Raw genomic sequence first — 24,521 nt, forward strand, 5'->3', positions numbered from 1 at the left:
CGATCCTTGAGGTACTCCACTCGTTATTGTTCGCCAGTCTGACTTCTCGCCCCTTACCATAACTCTTTGGCGCCTTCCTGTTAGGTAGTTCCTTATCCATAGTAGGGGCCTTTCCTCCCACCTTTGTGTGTGCGCAGACATGCGTGTTTGTGTTAGTGTTAGATTGATTGATTGACTTCATCCCCACAGCCTGGTCCTCGACCAGGCCTCCTCAAAACATGCTTGAAACTAACGAGATTTTGATAATAAAATTACATTTTACAAAAAGCTCTTTTAATATAGATTTCTCCATAAATATTACAATCTGTACATAGCTGAAATGAAAAAAAAATATTTTACTAAACACAATGTTAGAAACATACCAAATACAACACATTATAATTCTAATGTCTTAAAACATGGGCCTAATACTCATTTTTTAAAATAATTTTACACCCTACATAGGGCTTACATAGGTTAAGTTAACTTATGCCCTATATAAGACTGATACCCTTTATAGGATAAGATGATTCAATTTTTGACCTTGAAAACTGTTTGAAGTGGAAATGATTCCGCCATTTCTGGAACTAATATAAAGCACTTTAGGTAGCATGTTTCGGTAGCATTAACATTATGATTAGACCAATATACTATTGCATGATCTGATGGAAAAAGACCTTAATTTTAATTTCTTAACATAGTTTAATTACTCCATATAAGAGCAAGTCAAAGTAAATTAACACCATGCCAAAGGGGGATTCAAATGTTTTGCAAAACCCATTAGCGAACACAGCATGAGCTATATAAACATATTGCAATGAATGAATATCTAAATATAAAAGTTGAGAATAGTCAAGACTGAAATTCAGATATTTTTTTTTTAGTTTTTTATTTTGACTGAAAAAGTTTGATTTTTTTTACCAATTGTAAACAGATTCCCAAAAATAAAATTTCAACGTGTCATTCTCAGGAGAACACTTACTTCAGAGATGTAATAAAGTACATTAAAAATTTTGTACAATGTAGTCTTATCGCTATGAGAGAAAATTTGACAATTATTAATGTCAAATAATTGTTTTTTAGAATTTGTACCAAAATACACAATCCAAGTGCACTGTGACAGCATAGTTTCCACAATTATTATATTATTCATTCATTCCCAGCTATACCCACATGCATTTACAAAATTTGCACCTTGTAGCTGTACAGTGCTGGACTGTAACCTCTCATCTGGTATACCCTTTCTTATATAAAAAAAAATCAACAATCTCGTATTCCATTAAAAATAAGTGGATATAATTCAGTCATGAGTAACATCCTCAAACAACAATACATGCTCATTCTCCAACAATCAATATAAAATATCTGCATATTTTTGTTAACTTGCACCCAGTTCATGCACACACCTGAACATCAATTCATGTTGAATTATGCATCTTCTTCTGTGGACGAATACACAGCTTGGTTTCTTCTCTTAAACTTCTTCATTTCTTTACCAGTCTCTACATTTGAGGTCAAGGAAACAAATTCCTTTTTTGACAATTCCTTTTCCTCTTCATTAGTTCGCTTCAACTGTGGGCTTCTCCGTGGACTAGATTCACTCTCACTAAGAGATGAGGAAGCAGAAGAAGAATCGCAAGCATAAGGATTGGGTGAGGTCTGGCTCTCACTCTTCGGACTGGATAATACAAGTCCTCGGCGATGACCACCCAGCACACCAACATGTCTGCAAATAAAAAAATACGATAAATTAGTATTACATATAAATTAACCAAGTCCTGCCCACTGTTATTAGTGATTTGATGAACTGGTTGAGAGATTGCTCATTAAACATACTGCACAAAAATGTCAACTAAACTTCATTTGTTATTATAATTATTATAATAATTATTATATTATAATAATAATTGTTGTATTTAATAATTACATTAGGTTAGTTAGGTTAGAAAGTTAATAATTAACCTTCTGCTTGGTCTTAAAGGAAGCCGAAGTATAGTGTAAGGAAGCCGGCCTCGGGTGAAAGAGGGCTGTGATGATCTCTGTCTGGAACCCATAGGTGCGGGACTGGGGCGTCCACCACGGGCTCGTGCAGCCCAAGCTCTGCTTCAGGAGGCTGCGGTTGTTCTTGCCTTGATGGGGTGGTTCTTCTCCGGCCCCGACCACAGCGGTCTCTGGGTTTGGAGTCCCTGTGCCTTCTTTCACCAACTTCAAGGTCAACTCCGGAGCTCACAGTTCCTGCGACGGCGCTGGAATCAATCGTATTGGCGTTTGCCTTTCCATTGGAGACTTTTGGCGCCATAGAGAGGGGAGGACCTGCTGCATGGGTGACAACTTCTCCTCCATATCAACCTACCCTGGCTTTGCGCCCTGAAGAGGCCACTCCAGACCGACAGCCAAAGCACAACTCAATAGTCTCCTGAGACTGATGGATGTCTACTACTATATGTACAATATAACAGAAATTAAGTTTAGTTGACATTTTTGTGCAATATGAATATTGCAATTCCTATATGGCTCATAGGAAAATACTGAAGCTGTACGACAGGCGTGAGCCCACATCCCCGAACTCCTCAGACTTATGTTTTACTATGTATCTGTATGTTAAAACCAACTTACAGCTCCAGCTTATTCAGATAGAGAGAATAAGTCACAATAACCTGACTGAAAACAAATAACTCAACCCACACAAAAGGCAAGTGATGATATTTTGGTCCATCATGAACTTGATAATGATCCGCTTTCATTATCGATTTTTCTCATTACATATGTGTAGGATGCAGTATTTTAAAATGTAGCTACACATTTCCTACCACACACACACACTGTATAATTTATTTTCCAGCAAGTTGCAGATAATTTAATCTTGGTTAATTTTAACACAAAGTATCACTGTACATTTTAAGCATCTGCAAAGATTATACTGGCTTATTACTCTCACTAAATTTTGCCAATTTTGTTCTTACCTTGGTGAGCTAGAACATGGCTGCACCCCAGGACTTTGTGAACCAGTTGAGTCATCTCTTCTGATTGGACTTAAAACAAACTCAAATGATCCCTCAGCATCAGGAGGCAGCTCAGGACTTAATCTTAACTCCATTACAATATCTGCATTGTCGTCATCGTCGTCGTCACTCAGCTCGACCTGTCGATACAAAAAAATTAAGCCGTCTGTGCTTGCTTGCAAGTAGAAACATAGAATATTTGGACACTTTACAATTAATGTATCATATAGAAGGAAGATACCAGCTAAAAAAAAATAATTTCAGCATATCACAATAATGAATTTACACAATCATCTGCCATTATATTTTTTTTTGTTTTTTTACCAAAATATCTTACCTCCTCTGGGCTATTGGAGAGTTTAGATGTTTCCAATGTTATGTTCAGCTCTGAATCATTTAGTCTTGGTGAAGTTACTTTTGGTGACATCATTGCTTTTCTTTTAGCTCCTAGCAGCAGAGCCAGTGGATCGTCTAGACCAAGCTTATCACAGAACGCGGTGGTCTGAGGGTTCAGAATTGGCTGAGGCATATGAACCAAATCCATTCTTGGTTTTCCCTTGAGTTTATTATATGTTTCAGCTGTACAACTGAAATTATTAGGTATGATAAGATTCCCATTCATTATTTGAATGGTCTCTTCAACTTCTTCCTTGGTTGGAGTAAACTGGTACCTGCAAAATAAAGTAACACTTTGCTTAATGTGCTTCAATATGCATACATTTTTAAAAGTTAAAAAAAAAAAAAAATCCAGGCGAATATTTTCTTCAGATTTTTCGAGACTAAACAACATCGAGCACATTTTCATAGTGCTTATTTTCAAGGGGAGCCACTGTTCCCATGTTATATCATCAACTTTGCACACAACACATAAACTTGATAGGTGATGTCTTCCACAGTACAACCTTTTCACAACAAACTGAACAATGCCTCATCAGAGAATCAGAAAACAAACGTGTGTGCGCCCAGAAACAAGATTTTTATTGCCAAGGAGTTTATAACTTCTCAAACAAGGCCGGATGTAAGCCACAAACTTAACGAAATTGCCAGAAGCCTCTGTAAATAACACCAAACCTTTGCTACAGACAACCAACTTCGCATCATCACCCAATTTTCCCCTTTTGTGAGGTGGGGAGAGGCACTTGTCCAGAAAGGTTGGAAAAGTATTGTAGAAAAAATGGTTTAACAATATTCACCACATAAAACTAGTAGCACTTCATTCAAGCAAAAAACCACAACAGAATTCAACCATTTCACAAGACTAAGTATTAATTAAATACAGTACTCCTGCTCGAACAGACAAGGTCATACTGGATGCTGGTCAGTTGCATCTTAAATTTACTATGTTTTAGAACATTTTACCAAACAATATTCAAAGTTTGCAAATTATTTCCTATTTAATGTCAAACATTTCTATGATTTTTACTCTACTCTACTTAATTTTTACTCTACTTAATTTTTACTCTACTGTGCATATTTTGATATTAACATCACTTTGAAAAAGAAATTGAAAAAATATATGTGGCACTAAAATCTTATCAAGCAATTGCATGAGGGTTGTCCCACCAACTATCCCAACCAGTCATATGAATGTACTAGAATGGGACCCTGCTGTTGCATCCAGCTTTCCAGTAGACCAAGTTATGTTTGAATGGGAGCCCACTTTACTCTGTATGTACTACTATAAACAAAATCATCCATTCCCTATTAACTAGCTGCTACATCTTTTCCAGTAAAGCAAACTTCATTATAAGTCATTGTCGATATCTGCAGAAATAATCAACAACAGTAAAACTGTTCCATAATACTTAAGGTTTCAATAAATGTTAACTTATCTAATTTCCTTACAGTGACAGATCTGGTCGTAGTCAATCCCCACTTCCTTAAACACTCATCATGTTTGCCCATCTCCCTCTACTCTCAGACTCGGCACTCTATGATCACGCAATTGTTCAACATGATTAAACAATCTTCATTATTCTATCTGTCATTATTCATTATTCTATCTGTCATTATTCATTATTCTATCTGTCCCCCATTACACCACACTTGACCCATAGGGTCCACCTGTTTGTAAATAGCTACATGACTATTTGAAAAAATAAAGAAGCATCTGTTTATCACAAGTAAAGAAGGATGGGGACTAAAAAATTGGAAAGGCTTAAGAAAAAGTAATAAGAGAAGCAGCAGACAAGGGCAAACTTGGAATTGAATAACGAAAGGCACAATTTATGTAAAACGTAAGCCATGAAGCAAGATTATACTGTACTTATGTTACAGCAGGATACAAAAACGACTAGCCTACATAAGATAACTTTCACACATTTCCATGTGGTTTCCTCCCATTTACTTTCATTATTAGCATTGGGCTCCTGGTGCAACAACCAGGAGCACTACTGTTACACTGACAGCTGGGCTACTATCCATCATCTCTGCTCATCCTTTACACTCACTACCTATTAAAGTCAACCATGCCTGTCACCATTCTTCCACAAATTGTATGTTTATCTTACAAATACTTTTTACAACCAAAATATTTTACACCCTTCACAATACCCCCCTCCCAGTAAATTACTGTATTGGCTGTATTTAAATCTGTATAACCCCATTTAATTTTAGAAGATTAATGACAACTAACATTAGAAAAATTTATCTTCGGTGACTTACTAAAATAATTAAATAACATTTTCATTATAGCAGCAAATTACATTTTTTAGATTTTCTGTAGATCGCACAATAACAAAAACGATGAACAAGATGTAAGAGCGTCCATAATAAGAAAAATACTTACTGCAGCTTGCAAATAATAAACCTCTAACCATAAACAAAGAAATAAACCATCCAGTTTTCGATGGGAGCAGTCAAGCAGAAAGTCTCGGATAACCGTACCAAATAATTACGCCTCCACACCACTTTGCCCGCAAACAACATAGCCGTAACGAAGACACTCCAGATGCCAATGCAAATTTACCTCTCAGAACCGCCTGGCCCCGGCATGTAGACACTCTGTGTCCCAACAGAGAGAAGGTGGTTGGTAAGACGAAGGATTGTCAGCCATTCTGCATCATAGTTTAGCTCTAATGGCTGGGTGCTTGGAACCTCTATCACCTGAAGGAAGTCTCGACGCGGCAGGCACTTGTCGAGAGCTAAGAATTTTGTGACCTTCACTTTTTGGGTTTTTTCGTCCTGTATTGGAGAAGTAAGTTGAAACTAGCAAGCTTAAGAAAACACACGCAATTTTTTTATGTCCCCTCCCCGTAGAATATAAATAAATAACAAGTAGACTTTTCTCATTAAATAAATTCACCACCACTACAGTGCAACTTTCCTAGCAAAGTAACAAAAAAAAAAAGTAAAGTACAGTGTAGCTAGTTAACGTTTTAAAATGCTAATGCACACTGAAAGCGTCTCTATCAAACGTATATCTATCAGTCACTCTGATATTCCTTAAACCTACTTACATCACTGGAGTGTTTGCATGAATTAGTATGCCTAAAAAATTTGTATTATCCATGATTTATACTCCCTGAATATGGTTAAATTATTAGATTTATGCTTATCCTAACCACAAACATCCAACTGCTCACACTCGCTTTATCCTTCTCAAACCAAGTATATCCACAGCTACACTATTAACACTAAAGCTCACTTCAGTAAGATTAATACATATTTGAGTTAACTCTTTCTGGCTCCGGCACCAAGTTGCTTGTAGGAATGTATCTCACTGATCCCACTGTAAATCCAAAATTAATTTCCCCCTTTAGTGTAACACACTAACATAGTAATAAATTTATGCACTAAACAATGCTCTCAAACATTTTTGTTATCTTTTTACTCATAAAATACCGAGTAACCATCTATGGCATTATCTTTATTACTCATATTCATCAGAATGGAATCTTTGAATAAACCTCAAATATATCCACATACAGTCTTATAACTCAACCTACATGAAAAGAAGGGAAAGTGATGACTCTTCAGTCTGTCCTGACACGACTTGGTAAGGGTTTAGGACAATCTGAAACGTTGTCACTTTCCTTTCATATGTGGGGATGGGTTATTAATTTTCAGGTATTTTATTTTATTCTCTGCATATCCACATATTCTTCATTCTTCATCTCAATCATATCTCACAGATACTCTCTAAACATTTGACTGATTATGTTCCTATTGAAAGAAGTTGCTTGCTTGAGTAGTGAGTAACCCTTGGGCGCACATTACAGTTGGGCCTTTGCGATCCAGTATCTTCAATTATAATACAGTATAAACAAAACTACTAGATGTTCAACAGTAATAAAAATCCAGCAAGTTTCTTGTAGCTCCACGGTTGCTGCCAACATCTCCCAACTGCATTACTGAATAATCTTTACTACGAGAAGCAAGTTGCTCAAGAGCCATTAAAATATTTAATACACAACAAACTGTAAACCACATGTAAATATTTTCTGTTATATGTTCCAACAGTGAACTATCACAAAATATTCTTACTATAAGAGAGTTTGCAGGGAAGACAGAAGAATAATTTCACAACAATTATTAAAAGCATAAACAAGTAATGTACATATTTGATGTATGAAAGGTGATTGGTTTACCTGAAATGAAGAATATTTGACCTAAAACATGGAAAATATTCAAATGTGTTGTCATAATGCAATTTCATAATCTTTGAGGAGGTCATTCAACTGAAACAGTATATTTATGTGCACAGAATAGTATTCTGAGTTATGTCAGGATAAGTATATTGATAAGTGCACTGATGAACTCTCTTTATTGAATAAAGATGGAGTTTGAAATACTGAAATACTATAGTACCAGAAAAAACACTTCAAAAAGCTACCTAATTTTAGCTATGTCCAGGACAAATAAATGATTATGATGTATGTAACTGCACAGAGTAACCGATGCACAAGTTAAGTGGAGATTTAATCAACTTTATCTCTAATGCCACAAACTACATGGATGGCAAAAAAATTGAACGAGATCAAGGGGGGGTATTTTACGGGCTATTCATGCCCGTGCCACCTCTTTGGTGGCTTAATCTTTATCAATCAAGGGGTGTTAAAACATTATACTGCAAGTCTAAATACAGTTTACTAAAGTTATTTAGTGAAAAGAAATATGTATCCAACAATAGTGAGAGTTACACAGAGAGAAAACACACTAACATGATATATATATCAATGAGAAAATAAACTGGAGGTCTAAGGTGACTCAAACCCATGACCAGCATACTACCAGCCACAGTACGCTGGTCAGGGTGGTTCAGCGGCAGTACGCTGGTCCCAGGTTTGAGTCACCTAAAACCTCCAGTTGATTTTCTAATAGTATGAGTCCCCTGAAATTAGAGGTGAAACAATATGTCATAGAGAATAGAGTTCAGGTGTGTGTAGGAAGTCTTCGTGCAAAGTGTGTGGAATAAAGAGACAAAACTAATGACTGACAATTTTGACTCAAAATATCTTGTGTAGCTATGTGACCCCAATAAAATGTTGAGTAGAAGATACCTGAGCTACTGAAGGCATTTTAATTCCATACTGTCCAGTTGCCTCTGTGATTTAAACATGACTGGCAATGTTTATCCCATTTCCATAAAATTGTCACTATGGGCAACAGATGAAGTCCTACCACCAATTCTCTTCTCTTACAAACAAAACAAATTTACTTACTGAAATATTTACATCACAAATTATCTCTAAATTTCACTGATTCTCTCATACTACGCAATCATTTAGAACATTACACAATCACATTAAATAATAAAAAACGTGTTTTTGTATATTTAAGCTCATAGTTCATAGAAGCTTGAAGTTCACTTTCAAGCTCATAAAGTTCATTTTCATGTTCTTGCCATTTCTTTTAAGAATACGTATTATTTGTTAATACAGTACATCATAACATAACTTCCAGTATGTTATCCATTTTTCTATAACAACCAGTCATATTAACAATTATAGATTAATGTTGCCTCCACTTTTCTTACGATCAATGAATAAACTAGTACATCTTATCTTGAGGTTATCTTGAGATGATTTTGGGGCTTAAGTGTCCCAGCGACCGGTCCTCAACCAGGCCTCCACCCCCAGGAAGCAGCCCATAGCAGCTGTCTAACTCCCAGGTACCTATTTACTGCTAGATACCAGGGGCATCAGTGTGAAAGAAACATTTTGCCCATTTATCTCCGCTTCTGCCGGGGATCAAACCCGGAACCTCAGGACTATGAATCCGAAGCGCTGTCCACCCAGCTGTCAGGTGCCCATTACATTCATTATGATTATGAATCATTGAATGATTAATTACATTCATAAATCTTGTTCACTACTGTGCCATACTCAAACATTAATCTTAAATGATGATAAGTAATTCAAATTTGGGGAAATAGTAACATTTTCTTATCCACGTACACAAGATTTGTTGTTACTGTGCACTATACAGTACAGAATATCTAATTAAATTGTCTATTTACGTAATTGAAGACATTTATGCTAATGTTCCATTATCTTGTGTCTGCATTAATGTGTTATCGTGATGCATGCTGCAGTAGAGAATAAGTTTTCTTTTGCTTGGTGGATGGTGTGTTTGCGATGCTCGAAATCCCCCAGGGGTACTGATGTAAATATGTGCATCATTTTTAATTATGGCTGCACCACACTCCAAAACTGATTCTGTAGTTATCCAGTAATTCATTACTAAACATGTACAGTATGTTCTTTGTGTAGTGTTTCACCTGCCTGGTATTATAATTAAACTTGGTATTAACACTTAGGCATACAATAAAAGTTTACAAAAAAAACTGCCTTTTTTCGTCTGCGAGTCAGAAATTCTTTGATAAACTTGGATACTTTTGCTCTTGTCTAATCAGGAAAACAAAGAACAAGGGAAACGACATTGATTATCTTTGAGATGTATGATAACAGCTGCCAAAAAAGCTGAAGCCATCACCACTGCCAGTAAGATATCTGCACCTCACCACCCTCCTGAAGTAGGCTGAACAAAAAAAGGAAAAAACTTTTAACTACCAGTTATGAATTGACCAACTAATACACGGTCAGGAGACAACTGTCACACCAGTAAGAAAGAACATAAAACCCGGCCAGCACATGCAACCCACTGAGCACAAGCTTCCCGGGGTTGAAGCCAAGCAACACGGCCATGAACAAAAATGCTTTACAAAATCACTGTGCAGAATCCTTTGTTCAAAATAAAGCATGTTACGTCATACAATTCTAGCTTATCAAGGGTATGCTAGAAATATCACAAAACATTAAATCACATTAGTGTCCAGTATAGAGATATCCTTTATACAAACTTGTTCCAATCTTCAGTAATGCATTTGATGACCCAATTAACTAGTCCCATGAATATTGTTGTAATTATGTCCGTATAAAAAAAGGTACTGTAACAGGTTCAATTAAAGCACAGGGTGCAAAGTTTGAGGTGAATCTCCTTACACCTGATGCCTCTGTTCACTTAGCAGTAAATAAATACCTATGAGCTAGGCAAGTTGAGAGTTGCATCCTATAAGTGTTCTGTGCCCAAATACTGGGAAACAATATGGGCAATAAACAGGTTATAACTAAGAATAATTCCTTGAAAACTCATCCAAAGAGATTTAATACACTATTCTAGCTAATTTTTTTATTTACTGCTTTTGAGTTCCCTAAAACTGAACATTCCTTAGTAAATACTACAGTACACTTCTTTTATCAGACTATTTTATAATTTATATAATTGAAGAACAGGTTACAATTCTTGAAGATTTACAAAGCTAATTACAATTATGAAGCTTTGTGACTTTCAATAATAAATAATAACTCTTTACATTGGCTTCACTTTTCCTTTCTGAATTCCATCTTACAAAGACAACAATAAAATAATTATTATTTTGAAAACGAGCAAATTACTTTGCACGGTTCTATATGTTGCACACAAACATAAGGTATATTACAGAGGTAACATCAAGGAACATAATTGAAATCTTAATTAAAGGTACAAAGTGGTGCCATACCTTATGCTTTAGAACCGCAGGGAACTTGACATGCAGATGTCCAGAGAACCAGTACTTTGGACGGAGCTTCTTTAACAAATCTTCCGCTGCTCTTGACCCAAGAGAGTTGTTCAATATCTCTGAACGAAAGTGTTGCTTCCACCTCATGAGCTTCTCCTTGGGACCATGATGGTAAATGCCCCGTGGCCAGTCATGGGACATGATGATGTCACTCTCACCTGAGAGCTACCGGTCAAATATTCTATATTAAAAACACAGTCATCCAAGATAACTTTATACTACCTACACCTATACTAAGGATGATATATATGCATCATGATGTACATGTTATAACAATTGTTTTTAATAAACAATGAAAGAATTTCTTTAATTATAAATTGAATAATAATATATTTTTGTAAAAAATTGAGCAAGAAAATTTACAATGCCTAAAGAAATTTAATACAACTACTTAAATAGCATTTAAACATAAATCTAAACTCAAAAGAATAATCAGTCATGCAATTCTCACACACAGAACAAGCTTGTCATAAAAGCAAAAAAAAAAAAAAAAATATATATTGATGAACTGAGTCATCTTCATCACTGGTAACATTAACCTCACCTGCTTTAGCCGAAAGACCTCAAGGTTTCGCACATGATATACACTGCGAACTGAATCCCCGGAATAAGGTGGCTTTTCAAAATGACCCTTGAGGTAGTCTGGGCCCTTATATATCCCTGAAAGGCCCCCAATGCGAAGCCCTCCGAATCTGACAACACCAGCATATCCCAGATAGTAAATATTTGGGGCAACCCACCCACCATAGGGGAACTCTTGAAGATAGTTTGAAGCCTCGTGGTTGCCCCCAATGAAAATGGTCAACACTGGCGCTTTCTTCTCACCTGAGTGGTATCTGTAAGAGAAAAACCAATTACCATATTTAAATTCACAATGTACAGTAATACAGTTAGTCTGTAATTCATGAGGAAATCCGTTTTGGTCAGTAAAACTCAAGTGTTACATGAGATGTAGCACCCTTTCACATAAAAAGACCGTAGTAATAAGTTATAACTGTAGCTGAAGGCCTATCAATAAACTGACCATAAAAGAATGTATAAAACAGAAAAGGAAACTACCTAATGGTTATGCTAAATGGTACAAAACAAATAGAAGAAGTGCTTTAAAATGATAAAAAGCAAAAGATGGTGATGAAGGAAAGAAATGGTCTGTAAGGTCACCCAAGGGCACTTCTACGGCTGCTCCTCAACCTTCAGAAGCTTGCCACGAGAGCTCTGGAACAGAGCCAAAGTTCTAATCTAATTCCTGCGATACAAAGGTGTCTTCCCAAGGAGAAGACTTGGGTTAAGGAGGCAGTTGTGAAGGTGAGTGCTTTGAAATCTTGGTGGAAGGCTCAACTGCCTCTTCCGTCGATGTAGATGGGACCACCCGTGGAAAACACTGAGCTACACCCCAATCTAAAAATTGACCCGACTCCATGTTATGACCCAGGTGGTCCTAAGATAGAGGATAGAGTCTGTGCCAAACAAATACAGGAAAGTTGGTAGACAAGAATCATTGAAAAAAAAAAAATGCTGCCAACCGAATGACCAGTTGAAGACAAGTAAGCTTGTCACTGACAAGAAAAATTAGTATGAAGTTTATTTAAGGAAAGAGACAGCTAGGAGGATATATCATATGTATGGTAAATACTTAAGAGATTGACAGTAGTTTAATGTTTGTAAAAGGAACAGTTACAGTACAGTATGAGATTTGGACAGCTTATGACATCATTGGAAAGTCAGAGGAATTAAAGCTTTTAACATGGTCTGGACTGGACATGGTCCAAAGGTGTCTGTGATTAAAGTGCCTGTCTTCATTAATTATTTACTGGCCACCAATTTCATTATATTACTGATATTATATTATGCAACTCTGGCCATTATCCACTTTTATGGTAATAATGTATGCAATAAATCCAGAGAGGATCACATGTATGCGGTAGTGTATGCCTCCTTCAAAGGTTGTAGACCTGCCTACCTATAATATTGTTTTCTTACTCCTGCTTATATGTGGCGTATTGTTCATAATGTAAATGTAAATTTGGACATAATGTAAAAGTCCTAGAGGTTTATATACCAGCGAGGGGTTGGGATATCATCCTCTTAGACAGGAAGTTGACAGGAGTACTTTCCCTGGGGGGGGGGGGGCTTGCTGGAGTTTATTTAAGGAATCCCAGGAGCATAGGTGACTAGTAACATATTATTTACTAAGCTAAGTTAACCACACTACAGTTACACACCAAAACCTTCAGATGCTTCAAAGCACGAACCAGGGATGAAGGACTAGAAGCAGGGCAAACCACACCCAGAGGAAGAGGAGGCATGGAGTTAGTCCTGGTGGAGGTCACCAACACCACCAATTCTAGGTCCATAAACACCATGGGGCCAACGCCTGGGCATCCAGCCGATCAATGTGCCACAAATACCGAACACAAGTGAACCTAGTTCGCAAAGCAGCAACCACCTGAAATGCCTACAACTGTAAGTTAGAATCCATCAAAGTAGACTCAGTGATAGGAAACCTCACAAGTCATAGGTGTCACCAACCCAATAGGTAGCATGGCAGGGGCAGAAAGAATGACAATTTTCCTGTAGCAAGGATAATGAACCCACGCTAAGCAAAGGTAGGTTCAATGGGCCAATCCACATGGACCATGCAGGAAATTTCCAGGGCTTGAAGGAATGTAACCAATCAGAAACCCCTTGCACTAGGTTCACTTGCCAAAAGAACAGCCAAATACCAGACTAGGCGTGGTGACTCCAGCGATCCATGTAAACATGTAAATCCTGGTGCACCCCAACACAACCAAAGAATTTTACAAGATGGGGACTCAAGACAAGGCTTAGAGTGGTCAAGCCTCTTAGGGGCAAACACCTGAACACACCAAAGAAGGGAACTAACTGTATTCACCTAGATGTATTCACCTAGATGTGTTTGCGGGGGTTGAGCTTTGCTCTTTCGGCCCGCCTCTCAACTGTCAATCAACTGTTTACTAACTACTTTTTTTTCCGAGGGTAGCTGGGGGCCAAGCCACCTGGTGGCAGTAATCGGTATCAACATGTTTTAATTTGTTAATAACAAATACCGATTTGTTAATCAGTATTAACAGGAGCATTAATACTGATTTGTTAATAAGTATTAACAAATATTAACAAGTGTCCAGCCGGTTTGAGTGAATCCCATGTCCTATGTGAATCATTTCCAGAGTGGTTTGGCAGTCTTAGGCTTCATTTTCTGTGAAACCTCCAGTTGTCTGTAAAGCTTCACTGACTTTCTGGAGTCTTTTTTTCAATGGGGGTGGCAAATTGCCACCCACTCCCTATGTCTCTATGAGGGGGACCAAGTTTTGCCTCTGGTCCCCAATAGGCCAAGCAGAACTTCTGCGTCTGATGTGACCTTCTAGTACGTGGCAATCTCGGCTACATAGATTCAGGAAATCACTGGGGCTCCTCCAGTATGAGGCATTTCAATACTTCAACGCTGGATTTTTTAGCAATATTTCAAAACAGCTTAATTCCGTGTTCATCATTACCCATTATTGTGATATAACATAACTGTCCCTCAATGGTAAAATCACCACATCTGACGATGAAGACACAGTAAAGGAGCCAATGTGAGTTGACTTTCATGTTCTCATGTTTACATATAAAATAAAGGATTACACTTCCAAGAACTTTGACAAATGACAAGTTTTATAGACATCCTACTGTAAGTCCTTTGGATGTCCAAGGTCACAGGTATAACACAGCTTTTTATTATTTGTATATATATATACAGCTCATCCCCCTGTTTTGGTAATACTTATAGTGATGATGAGGACCATAGTACATATACCGACATACTCTGTAGTTATTATATAGAAATCAGACATACCACCAGTATTGAATTTGGACAAACGATTAAAGATTTTCTAGCTACGTTGCAAAGACAAACAAAACTAACCTAACCTTCCTAGGCCTAATACATGCTATCTGAGGCCTAATATAGTATATCCAAGGCCTAATGTGTGCTACACTAGGTCTAGGAATATTTAAGTACAATTGTTTAGCTTCATTTTTTGGGGACAATAAAGTGAATAGTACAAAATTGTACTATCTAAACAGGAGGATGGATTGATATATAATATAATGCCCAGATGAACCTGGATTTAGCTTCCCCTTTCCCCCACTTCACAACCACCCACCTCTCTCGATCCCTAATATTTCCCTTCTCTTTCCAGAACTCCTTTCACCATTTAGTAGGCCTGTTCAGAGACTGGGCTAGGGGGAGACCTCCACAAGGTAATGTAACCTTCCTTATCTCTTACCACCTTCACTACTTTTCTTCCCTATCACCTTCCCTATCTTTCAGCACTTTCACTTCATCCATGTAACCATTTTCATTAAATACTATCCTCACTAAGATTCATCCAGCATATTAAATGTTAGTTTCTGTTATGCATAAGAGCTGCACTCAGGTCTGCGTCCCTCTTCACCACCTTCCGTCCTACCTAACATTAAAAATAGTACTGTAGATGAATCTTTTTATTTAATGATTGGAATTTAGTGGAATTGGCCATTTAATACAAAGGGTGGAGGGCATGGGGCTTGATCTTGACCATCAGATGTACCTCCCATAACCCAGACTATTCACCCTACAAGGTTTCGTGAGACTAACCCCAAGCGTCTGGCTGCCTACTTTGGACAGACAAATGTATGTTCTCTTTTGTAGATATAGATTTGTATAAACACATGGGCAAGATGTGTCCTATCATACAGTAAGATAAACAAAAAACTGATGCTAAACACCAATTACTGCATTAGAAACACTAAATTTAACAAATATGCAATAACCAGATACCCATTAATCCAGATTTCGTTAGGTTCCACTTCATTAACTGGAAAAATTTATATTATTGACAAGAAAACAGGTGTACATTTAGAATTCAATTAAAAAAAGTACTTAATACAATGAATCAATATTCTCAGTAATATCACCCATCAAATGAAGAAAATCGAATAAAGCTCCTTATATCTATGGCTTATGTAGTCTAAATGTAAAATTATCAAAATACTAGTATTTTATAAACTACAGAATACTTAAATCAAATTAACTAAACACTTCACCTACTTGTAGAAATCACGCATCTCCATATACTTGACAGGGCAAGCCATGCACTTGAGATCTTGTTCATTACGAACAGATTGAAAGTCCCCACAACAGAGAAGAAGATCAACTTTGAAGCCATGAATCTGTTCAAGTCTGCCGACCGAGTTGTATATAGTGTCAAGCTCCCCATGAGAACATCCTTCTATAGCAATATACATTTTCAGCTACTTTAAGTTGTTCCTAAAAAATAAGCAATTATTAAGCATATGTATAACTTGTCTATCCATTACAAACTAACTTTAGTAATTAATCCACAAAATTAATAACAAGGTGACAATAGTAAAATAAATCAAAGTTCAAATTTCATGATTGATCTGATCACTGAATACAAGTTAAGCAGAGGCTACTTGAACTTAAAAGTAAGTATTTCTAAATAAAGGAAAAAACATTAATGAACACTCGTGAAAATTGTACAGGATCCAACATGTTTCCCATTGCTCAATCACATCTTGAGGTTATCTTGAGATGATTTCGGGGCTTTTTTAGTGTCCCCGCGGCCCGGTCCTCGACCAGGCCTCCACCCCCAGGAAGCAGCCCGTGACAGCTGACTAACACCCAGGTACCTATTTTGCTGCTAGGTAACAGGGGCATAGAGTGAAAGAAACTCTGCCCATTGTTTCTCGCCGGCGCCTGGGATCAAACCCAGGACCACAGGATCACAAGTCCAGCGTGCTGTCCGCTCGGCCGACCGGCTACACATGTGGATGTGTAGAGATGTACACCATATCTCATGGTTGCTGTAAATCTGACCACACAAGCAACAGATTTGAAAAGTACAGTACAGTACTTTACTATTGCTTGCCATGTTTGGCATTAAACCATTATGGCATAACCAAGCAAAGCAGAGTGAATATCAATATGTAGGCACAGATAAATTTAAAGGAATACATGAATACTTTGCCAGAAATATGAGTAAATGTGCGAGTGTAGTGGATATAAGAGAAGACTGGTGAACTGCAGTGACTTTTGCAACATTGCGCAAGAATTGAGGAAACCGCAGAAGACCTATTGGCTTATACATGGCAGGTTTTATTGTATTCATCAAGTTGTGATTGTGGGGGATGAGCTTTGGCTCTTTCGGCCTGCCTCTCAACTGTCAATCAACATTTTTTTTTTACACACCCAGGAAGCAGCTGTCTAATCCCAGGTACCTATTTACTGCTAGGTAACTGGGCATTAAGGTGAAAGAAAATCTGCCCATTTGTTTCCACCATAGCCAAGTCAAAAATACAAGTCACAGCTTCGTATCATACTTTGCAGGTGACAAAAATTAGTTAAAATTACCAATCAAAAAATCAGTGAAAATTACCTCAGCTGAAGATATTGAAAAACTTCAAGCAGATGTTAATAACGAACAAATCCACAAGGGCCGTTCATTTGATGCATCACGTTAGTGTGATCTCTGTGTGTAAAGATATTAATAACGTTTTCGACTGGGCAACAGAAAATAACATGATGCTTAACAGTGATAAATTCCAGGTACTCAGGTACGGTAAAAATGAGGACCTTAAACATAATACAGGGTACTAAATACAATCAAATGTGCCCATAGTAGGAAAGCAACATGTAAAGGATTTGGGAATAATGATGTCTGACGACATAACGTTTAGGGAGCATAACCAAGAAAATACTGCGTCCAGCCAGGATGGATTACGAGAACTTTCAAATCCAAGGATCCCATCACAATGGTTGTACTATACAACCATTGAAATACTTGCAAGACTTACTTACAAGGTCGGGCTTGGGGAGTAGAAGAACTCCCAGAACCCCATCAACCAAGTATAGCCGGGAATCAAACCCGGGCCACAGGACTATGTATCCAGCATACTGTCCACTCAGCCACCAGGTGCCCTACCCATTTAAATGTACTGTATACTCGCACTAGAAAATGAAGGGACAACGACGTTTTGGTCCGTCCTGGGCCATTCTCAAGTCGATTGTGATTTAAACTCTAGTAGTAAGTTTAGATACAGAAAATGCAGTTTAACTCTAAATTCCTTAACACAGAAAGAAAGAAAGCAATGTATCAATGAATGGATTAAAGCAAACAGGGTACTAGGATTTATAAAAAGCATGAGTAATGGAAACACAAAATACTGTCAAGCACTGATGAGGTCCTGGTCGGATTATGCCGAACAGTTCTAGTTACCATACAGTACTTCAAAATGAACAAACTATCGAGAAAAATCAGAGGATGACAAGGCTGATACCAAACTTAGCATTGGGCACCTTTCATATTAAAACATTATTAAAATTGCAACGAGTGAAAAGAGTAATTCATGTGGGTTATGGTGCATTAAAATGAGGAATATAAAGTTTTCTGAAACTGTCGGAACTCACAACTATGGGTAAAAGCTCTATAAATCCGGTTAAAATATAAGTACTGAAGAGTGGAAATGTGCCTTTAAGTGGCATTATTGAAAATAATTAATCAGGCTTCAACAAAAATTGGATAGTTAGGGGGATGGATTTTAATATGATCTGCCTGCTGTGGTACTCCCTAATTTTTATGTATTAAGCCTATCAAAATCTACCATACACAATGTGTAGAGTCAAGAGTCAAACAGGGGAAGAGTTAAATGATACACAGGAATTTTGCACATTGAATAATTGTTTAAACTGCATTAAGATACTATATATCATTAGGTTATGCTAGACACTTTAATACATTAACAAAAGGAGTTAACAAGCTGTCTTATATAAGAAATGCCCAGAATTCCTGTGAAAAATACCAGACCCAAACAACCATAAGACAGAAAGAAACCTACATTAAAAGTACATACAAAATAGGTTGTTAAAATTGCATATTATGGAACAAACAACTAATTCGAACCTTAGTGCAAAATGCACCAAATTGTTTTTCTTTTACGAAAACAAAAATGCTTTCTTGTTTCTTGTTCTTTCTTGAAATACCTTACACCTACCCGATAGTGGCGCACCTCCCCAGATTCCCCGGGTGACGGACGCGTTGGTCTCACTGCTCCTCCCTGGCTAACTCTTATCACTCACATCAACCTAGTCATCGTGCCTTAATTAAGCTATAAAATGGAAGCGGAATTGGCCAAGAAAAGCGGTTAAAATTATAATCCCCCCCGAGGCCGTCTCCCAGAATCCACCGTACACTTGTTTACGAATAACCTGTGTCCGAACGAGTCCCACCGTCTTTTCCAGTAATTATTTCTTAATACGAGTGATGATAAACGCGAAAATATTTCTCAAAGTAAATATATATATTTTACTTGTGAGATATAAATAATGATTCAACTTACCTGAACGCAGATTAGAATAAGAAATCCGAACAATAATTCCGAGCGTAAGAGAGAACGGAGCGGCGAAGATGGGGAACGTGTGCAATATGACTTTTGATGTTTTAGATTTAGCTATTCAGAACGAAATGTCCATATAGTACGCGCTATAGTGAGCCCGTAATGGACATACTACACTTCGATCTGAGGCAAAAGGACGAGAAGCGATGGACGTACTCCTGAGCGACGTCTATTTAAGAGTGCAAGAGTCACGTGAAGTTTCCCGACAAAATAATTATCTATAAAGGAAATCAACTCGTCTCTCATAATGTACATATGGATTAAGGAAACTGCAGAAAGCCTATTGTGTTATACAAGACAGTTCCTCGTACAGTCAAGCGAACTTTTGGCTTCTAGGAAAAGAATGTAGTTATTCAACTGTACAAATTTTTTTAGGACGCCCCCATTTCTACTACTGTATCCAAGCATGGAGCCCTCATCTTCAGGGGAACATATCTGCTTTGAAGAAAGTTCAACACCGGGCGACAAACATCATCCCAGAAAGAAGTCAACTCTCATACCAGGAACGGTTGATTGATTGATTGATAAAGATTAAGCCACTCAAGAGGTGGCACGGTCATGAATGGTAAAAGTGGTACATTTTTTGGTTCAGTAATTCTTTTCAGTATTCTGAGGTTGCATTTAATCGCCAAGCTGCTATCGCGGGGGGGGGGGGGAATACTGCTTGACAGTCTTTATGAGGGTGTCCAGCTGCTGGACACCTTTTTTGACCAGGGGAACGGTTGAGGATCATACATGCCTATCAACCAGGCTCGCTCATCCGCCACACACCCATCTCATCCGCGCCAGTTAACTGTTGGTCGACGCCGGGGCCGCGGGGACGCTAAGCCCCGAAATCATCTCAAGATAGATACCGTCTATTTAAGGTCCCTCAAGGGGCTCATAAATACATACAGTACACATATATTAGTAATTTTTTACAGTTCACATTCCAATAGTAATCACCGTAAAGATTGTAATATCATTTATTGATTATGCTGCACCTGTAAATACATTTAAATGATTTAGATTCAGGTTTGAGCAGCAATATTTCCAAATTTGTAGACGATACGAAAATCGGGAGGGAAATAAACACGGAAGCTCCTTATTTATTAATTTATATACAAGAAGGTACATTGGGTTTATGAGAGTGCATATCATTGATGCTTTTACATTCTTGTAAGAACATAAGAACAAAGGTAACTGCAGAAGGCCTATTGGCCCATACGAGGCAGCTCCTATCTATAACCACCCAATCCCATAAGAACATAAGAAGAACATAAGAACAAAGGTAACTGCAGAAGGCCTATTGGCCCATACGAGGCAGCTCCTATTCTATAACCACCCAATCCCACTCATATACTTGTCCAACCCGTGCTTGAAACAATCGAGGGACCCCACCTCCACAATGCTACGCGGCAACTGGTTCCACAAATCAACAACCCTGTTACTGAACCAGTATTTACCCAAGTCTTTCCTAAATCTAAACTTATCCAATTTATATCCATTGTTTCGTGTTCTGTCCTGTGTTGATACTTTTAATACCCTATTAATATACCCCCGGTTATGTCCATTCATCCACTTGTAAACCTCTATCATGTCACCCCTAACTCTTCGCCTTTCCAGTGAATGCAACTTAAGCTTTGTTAATCTTTCTTCATATGAAAGATTTCTAATTTGGGGAATTAACTTAGTCATCCTACGCTGGACACGTTCAAGTGAATTTATATCCATTCTATAATATGGCGACCAAAACTGAACTGCATAATCTAAATGGGGCCTAACTAGAGCAAGATATAGCTTGAGAACCACACCAGGTGTCTTGTTACTAACGCTGCGATTAATAAATCCAAGTGTCCGATTTGCCTTATTACGAACATTTATGCATTGATCCTTTTGTTTTAAATTCTTACTAATCATAACTCCCAGATCCCTTTCGCAATCCGACTTCGCAATCACAACACCATCTAGCTCGTATCTTGTAACTCTATCATCATTACCTAACCTCAGAACTTTACATTTATCAGCATTAAACTGCATCTGCCAATCCTTTGACCATTTCAAAACCCTATCTAGATCAACTTGAAGTGATAGTGAGTCCTCCTCCGAATTAATTTCCCTACCGATTTTCGTATCATCGGCAAATTTGCAAATGTTGCTACTCAAACCTGAATCTAAATCATTTATATATATTATAAACAACAGAGGTCCCAGGACAGAGCCTTGAGGCACTCCACTTACAACATTTTCCCACTCTGACTTGATTCCATTTATACTAACTCTCTGTTTCCTTTGGTATAGCCATGCCCTAATCCAGCTTAATATAGCACCCCCAATACCATGAGACTCTATTTTTTTAATCAGTCTTTCATGTGGCACTGTATCAAAAGCTTTGCTAAAGTCAAGGTATACAACATCGCAATCCTTACCACTATCAACTGCCTCAACAATGCTAGAATAAAAAGATAACAAATTTGTTAAACATGAACGGCCATTTATAAAACCATGTTGCGACTCAATTATTAATTTATGTTTTTCAAGATGAAGACGAATTTTATTTGCTATTATAGATTCGAGTAACTTTCCCACAATAGACGTTAGGCTAATTGGTCGATAGTTAGACGCAAGTGATCTATCTCCTTTCTTAAAAACTGGTATCACATTAGCAACTTTCCAAAACTCTGGCACTCTGCCTGACTCTATTGATTTATTAAATATGGTTGACAGTGGGTCACAAAGCTCCTCTTTGCATTCTTTAAGCACCCTAGCAAACACTTCATCCGGCCCTGGGGATTTGTTTGGTTTGAGTTTTACTATTTGTTTAAGAACATCCTCCCTGGTAACTGCTAAACTTGTCAACCTGTCCTCGTCCCCACCCACATAGACTTGTTCGGCTGAAGGCATATTGTTAAGTTCCTCTTTAGTAAATACAGATACAAAATATTTATTAAAAATACTACTCATCTCTTCATCACTATCTGTTATTTGACCTGTCTCAGTTTTTAATGGACCTATCCTTTCCCTAGTCTTAGTACGATATAACTGAAAAAACCCTTTAGGATTTGTCTTTGCTTGCCCTGCTATGCGAACTTCATAGTTCCTTTTTGCTTTCCTTATCTCTTTTTTAACATTTCTAACCAGTTGTACGAATTCCTGTTCTAAAGTGACCTCCCCATTTTTAATCCTTTTGTACCAAGCTCTCTTTTTACCTATAAGGTTCTTCAAATTCTTTGTTATCCACTTTGGGTCATTAGTATACGATCTATTCAATTTGTATGGTATACTACGTTCCTGTGCTTTGTTTAGAATATTCTTAAATAAGTTATATATTGAATCCACATCGAAATCCCCATTTAAGTCACCTAACGCTGGGTTCATGTCTCGCTCCAAGACCGGCCCACACCCCATACCCAAGCCTTTCCAATCAATTTGACCCAAAAAATTTCTTAGGCTATTAAAATCAGCTTTTCGAAAATCTGGCACTTTAACAGAATTTTCTCCTACTGGTCTATTCCATTCTATGCTAAATCTGATTTCTTTGTGATCACTGCTCCCTAGCTCACTCCCTATTTCGATGTCATTAATTTGCGTTTCCCTGTTAGTTAACACTAAATCTAAAATATTATTTTCCCGTGTTGGTTCCTTAATGTGTTGCGTAAGAAAGCAATCGTCAATTAATTCTAGAAAATCTTCTGCTTCACTATTCCCTGTTTTGTTCAACCAGTTTATTCCGCTAAAATTAAAGTCACCCATGACATAAATACTGTTAGATCTAGATGCTCTAGATATTTCATCCCATAGATGCTTTGCTTCCATTCTGTCTAAATTTGGTGGCCTATATATTACTCCTATTATAATATTATTAGCTTTTTCGTTTAATTCAATCCAAATAGTTTCTGTGTGTGGCTCTGTTTTGATTCCCTCTTTGAGACTACATTTCAAATTGTCCCTAACATATATGGCTACTCCACCTCCTCGTCTAATATATCTATCTGTGTGAAATAGTTTAAATCCATATATTTGATATTCAGCTAATAGTTCTCTATTTTCTACATTCATCCACGTTTCGGTAAGTGCAATAATATCTATTTTTTCTGTGCAGACAAGAGCATTTAATTCGTTAATTTTATTTCTTAGACTTCTACTGTTAGTGTAATATACCCTAAGTGAATTGTTATTTTGCGGACCTTCTCTTTCCCTGATCGTTTTGCCAATTCCTTTCTCCCACATCCCACTCATATACTTGTCCAACCCACGCTTGAAACAATCGAGGGACCCCACCTCCACCACGTTACGCGGCAATTGGTTCCACAAATCAACAACCCTGTTACCGAACCAGTATTTACCCAAGTCTTTCCTAAATCTAAACTTATCTAATTTATACCCATTGTTTCGTGTTCTGTCTTGTGTTGATACTTTTAATACCCTATTAATATCCCCTTTGTTATGTCCATTCATCCACTTGTAAACCTCTATCATGTCACCCCTAACTCTTCGCCTTTCCAGTGAATGCAACTTAAGCTTTGTTAATCTTTTTTAATATGAAAGATTTCTAATTTGGGGAATTAACTTAGTCATCCTACGTTGGACGCGTTCAAGTGAATTTATATCCATTCTATAATATGGCGACCAAAACTGAACTGCATAATCTAAATGGGGCCTAACCTAACCAGAGCAAGATATAGCTTAATAACCACACCAGGTGTCTTGTTACTAACGCTTCGATTAATAAATCCCAGTGTCCTATTCGCCTTATTAGGAACATTCATGCATTGATCCTTTTGTTTTAAAAAACAAAACTATGTTGCGACTCATTTATTAATTTATGTTCTTGAATGAATTCTATATGAATTCATGTTCATACTATCAAACATGTTCATACTATCCCGAAGTCGATCGGATAAGAATTGAATTTTATAGAAATATTTGTTCATCAGACATAAAAATATGTCTCCTACCGATTTTCAAGTGACCCCTGGCGGACTCGATCTTGTGTCCGCGGGGGAGCAAAGTGTTATATTAATTAAATTAATTAAAAATTA

The 24,521-nt window shown here is 37.4% G+C and overlaps 1 protein-coding gene across 1 annotated transcript; it reads right to left on the minus strand.

The window, feature by feature from the left end:
• Nucleotides 1-256: 256 nt before the first annotated feature.
• ldbr (lariat debranching enzyme) lies at nt 257-19,331 on the minus strand. Its single transcript, XM_045744860.2, has 8 exons — nt 19,099-19,331; nt 16,136-16,354; nt 11,588-11,879; nt 10,984-11,208; nt 5,950-6,164; nt 3,319-3,652; nt 2,943-3,121; nt 257-1,705 (listed from the first exon to the last, which is right to left on the minus strand). Exons 2-8 carry the CDS (start codon nt 16,330-16,332, stop codon nt 1,408-1,410), a joined length of 1,740 nt encoding a protein of 579 aa, XP_045600816.1. The 5' UTR covers nt 16,333-16,354; nt 19,099-19,331; the 3' UTR covers nt 257-1,407.
• Between the last annotated feature and the right edge of the window lie 5,190 nt (nt 19,332-24,521).

Source organism: Procambarus clarkii, chromosome 22 (assembly GCF_040958095.1).
Source record: "Procambarus clarkii isolate CNS0578487 chromosome 22, FALCON_Pclarkii_2.0, whole genome shotgun sequence".
Classification (NCBI taxonomy): Eukaryota; Metazoa; Arthropoda; class Malacostraca; order Decapoda; family Cambaridae; genus Procambarus; species Procambarus clarkii.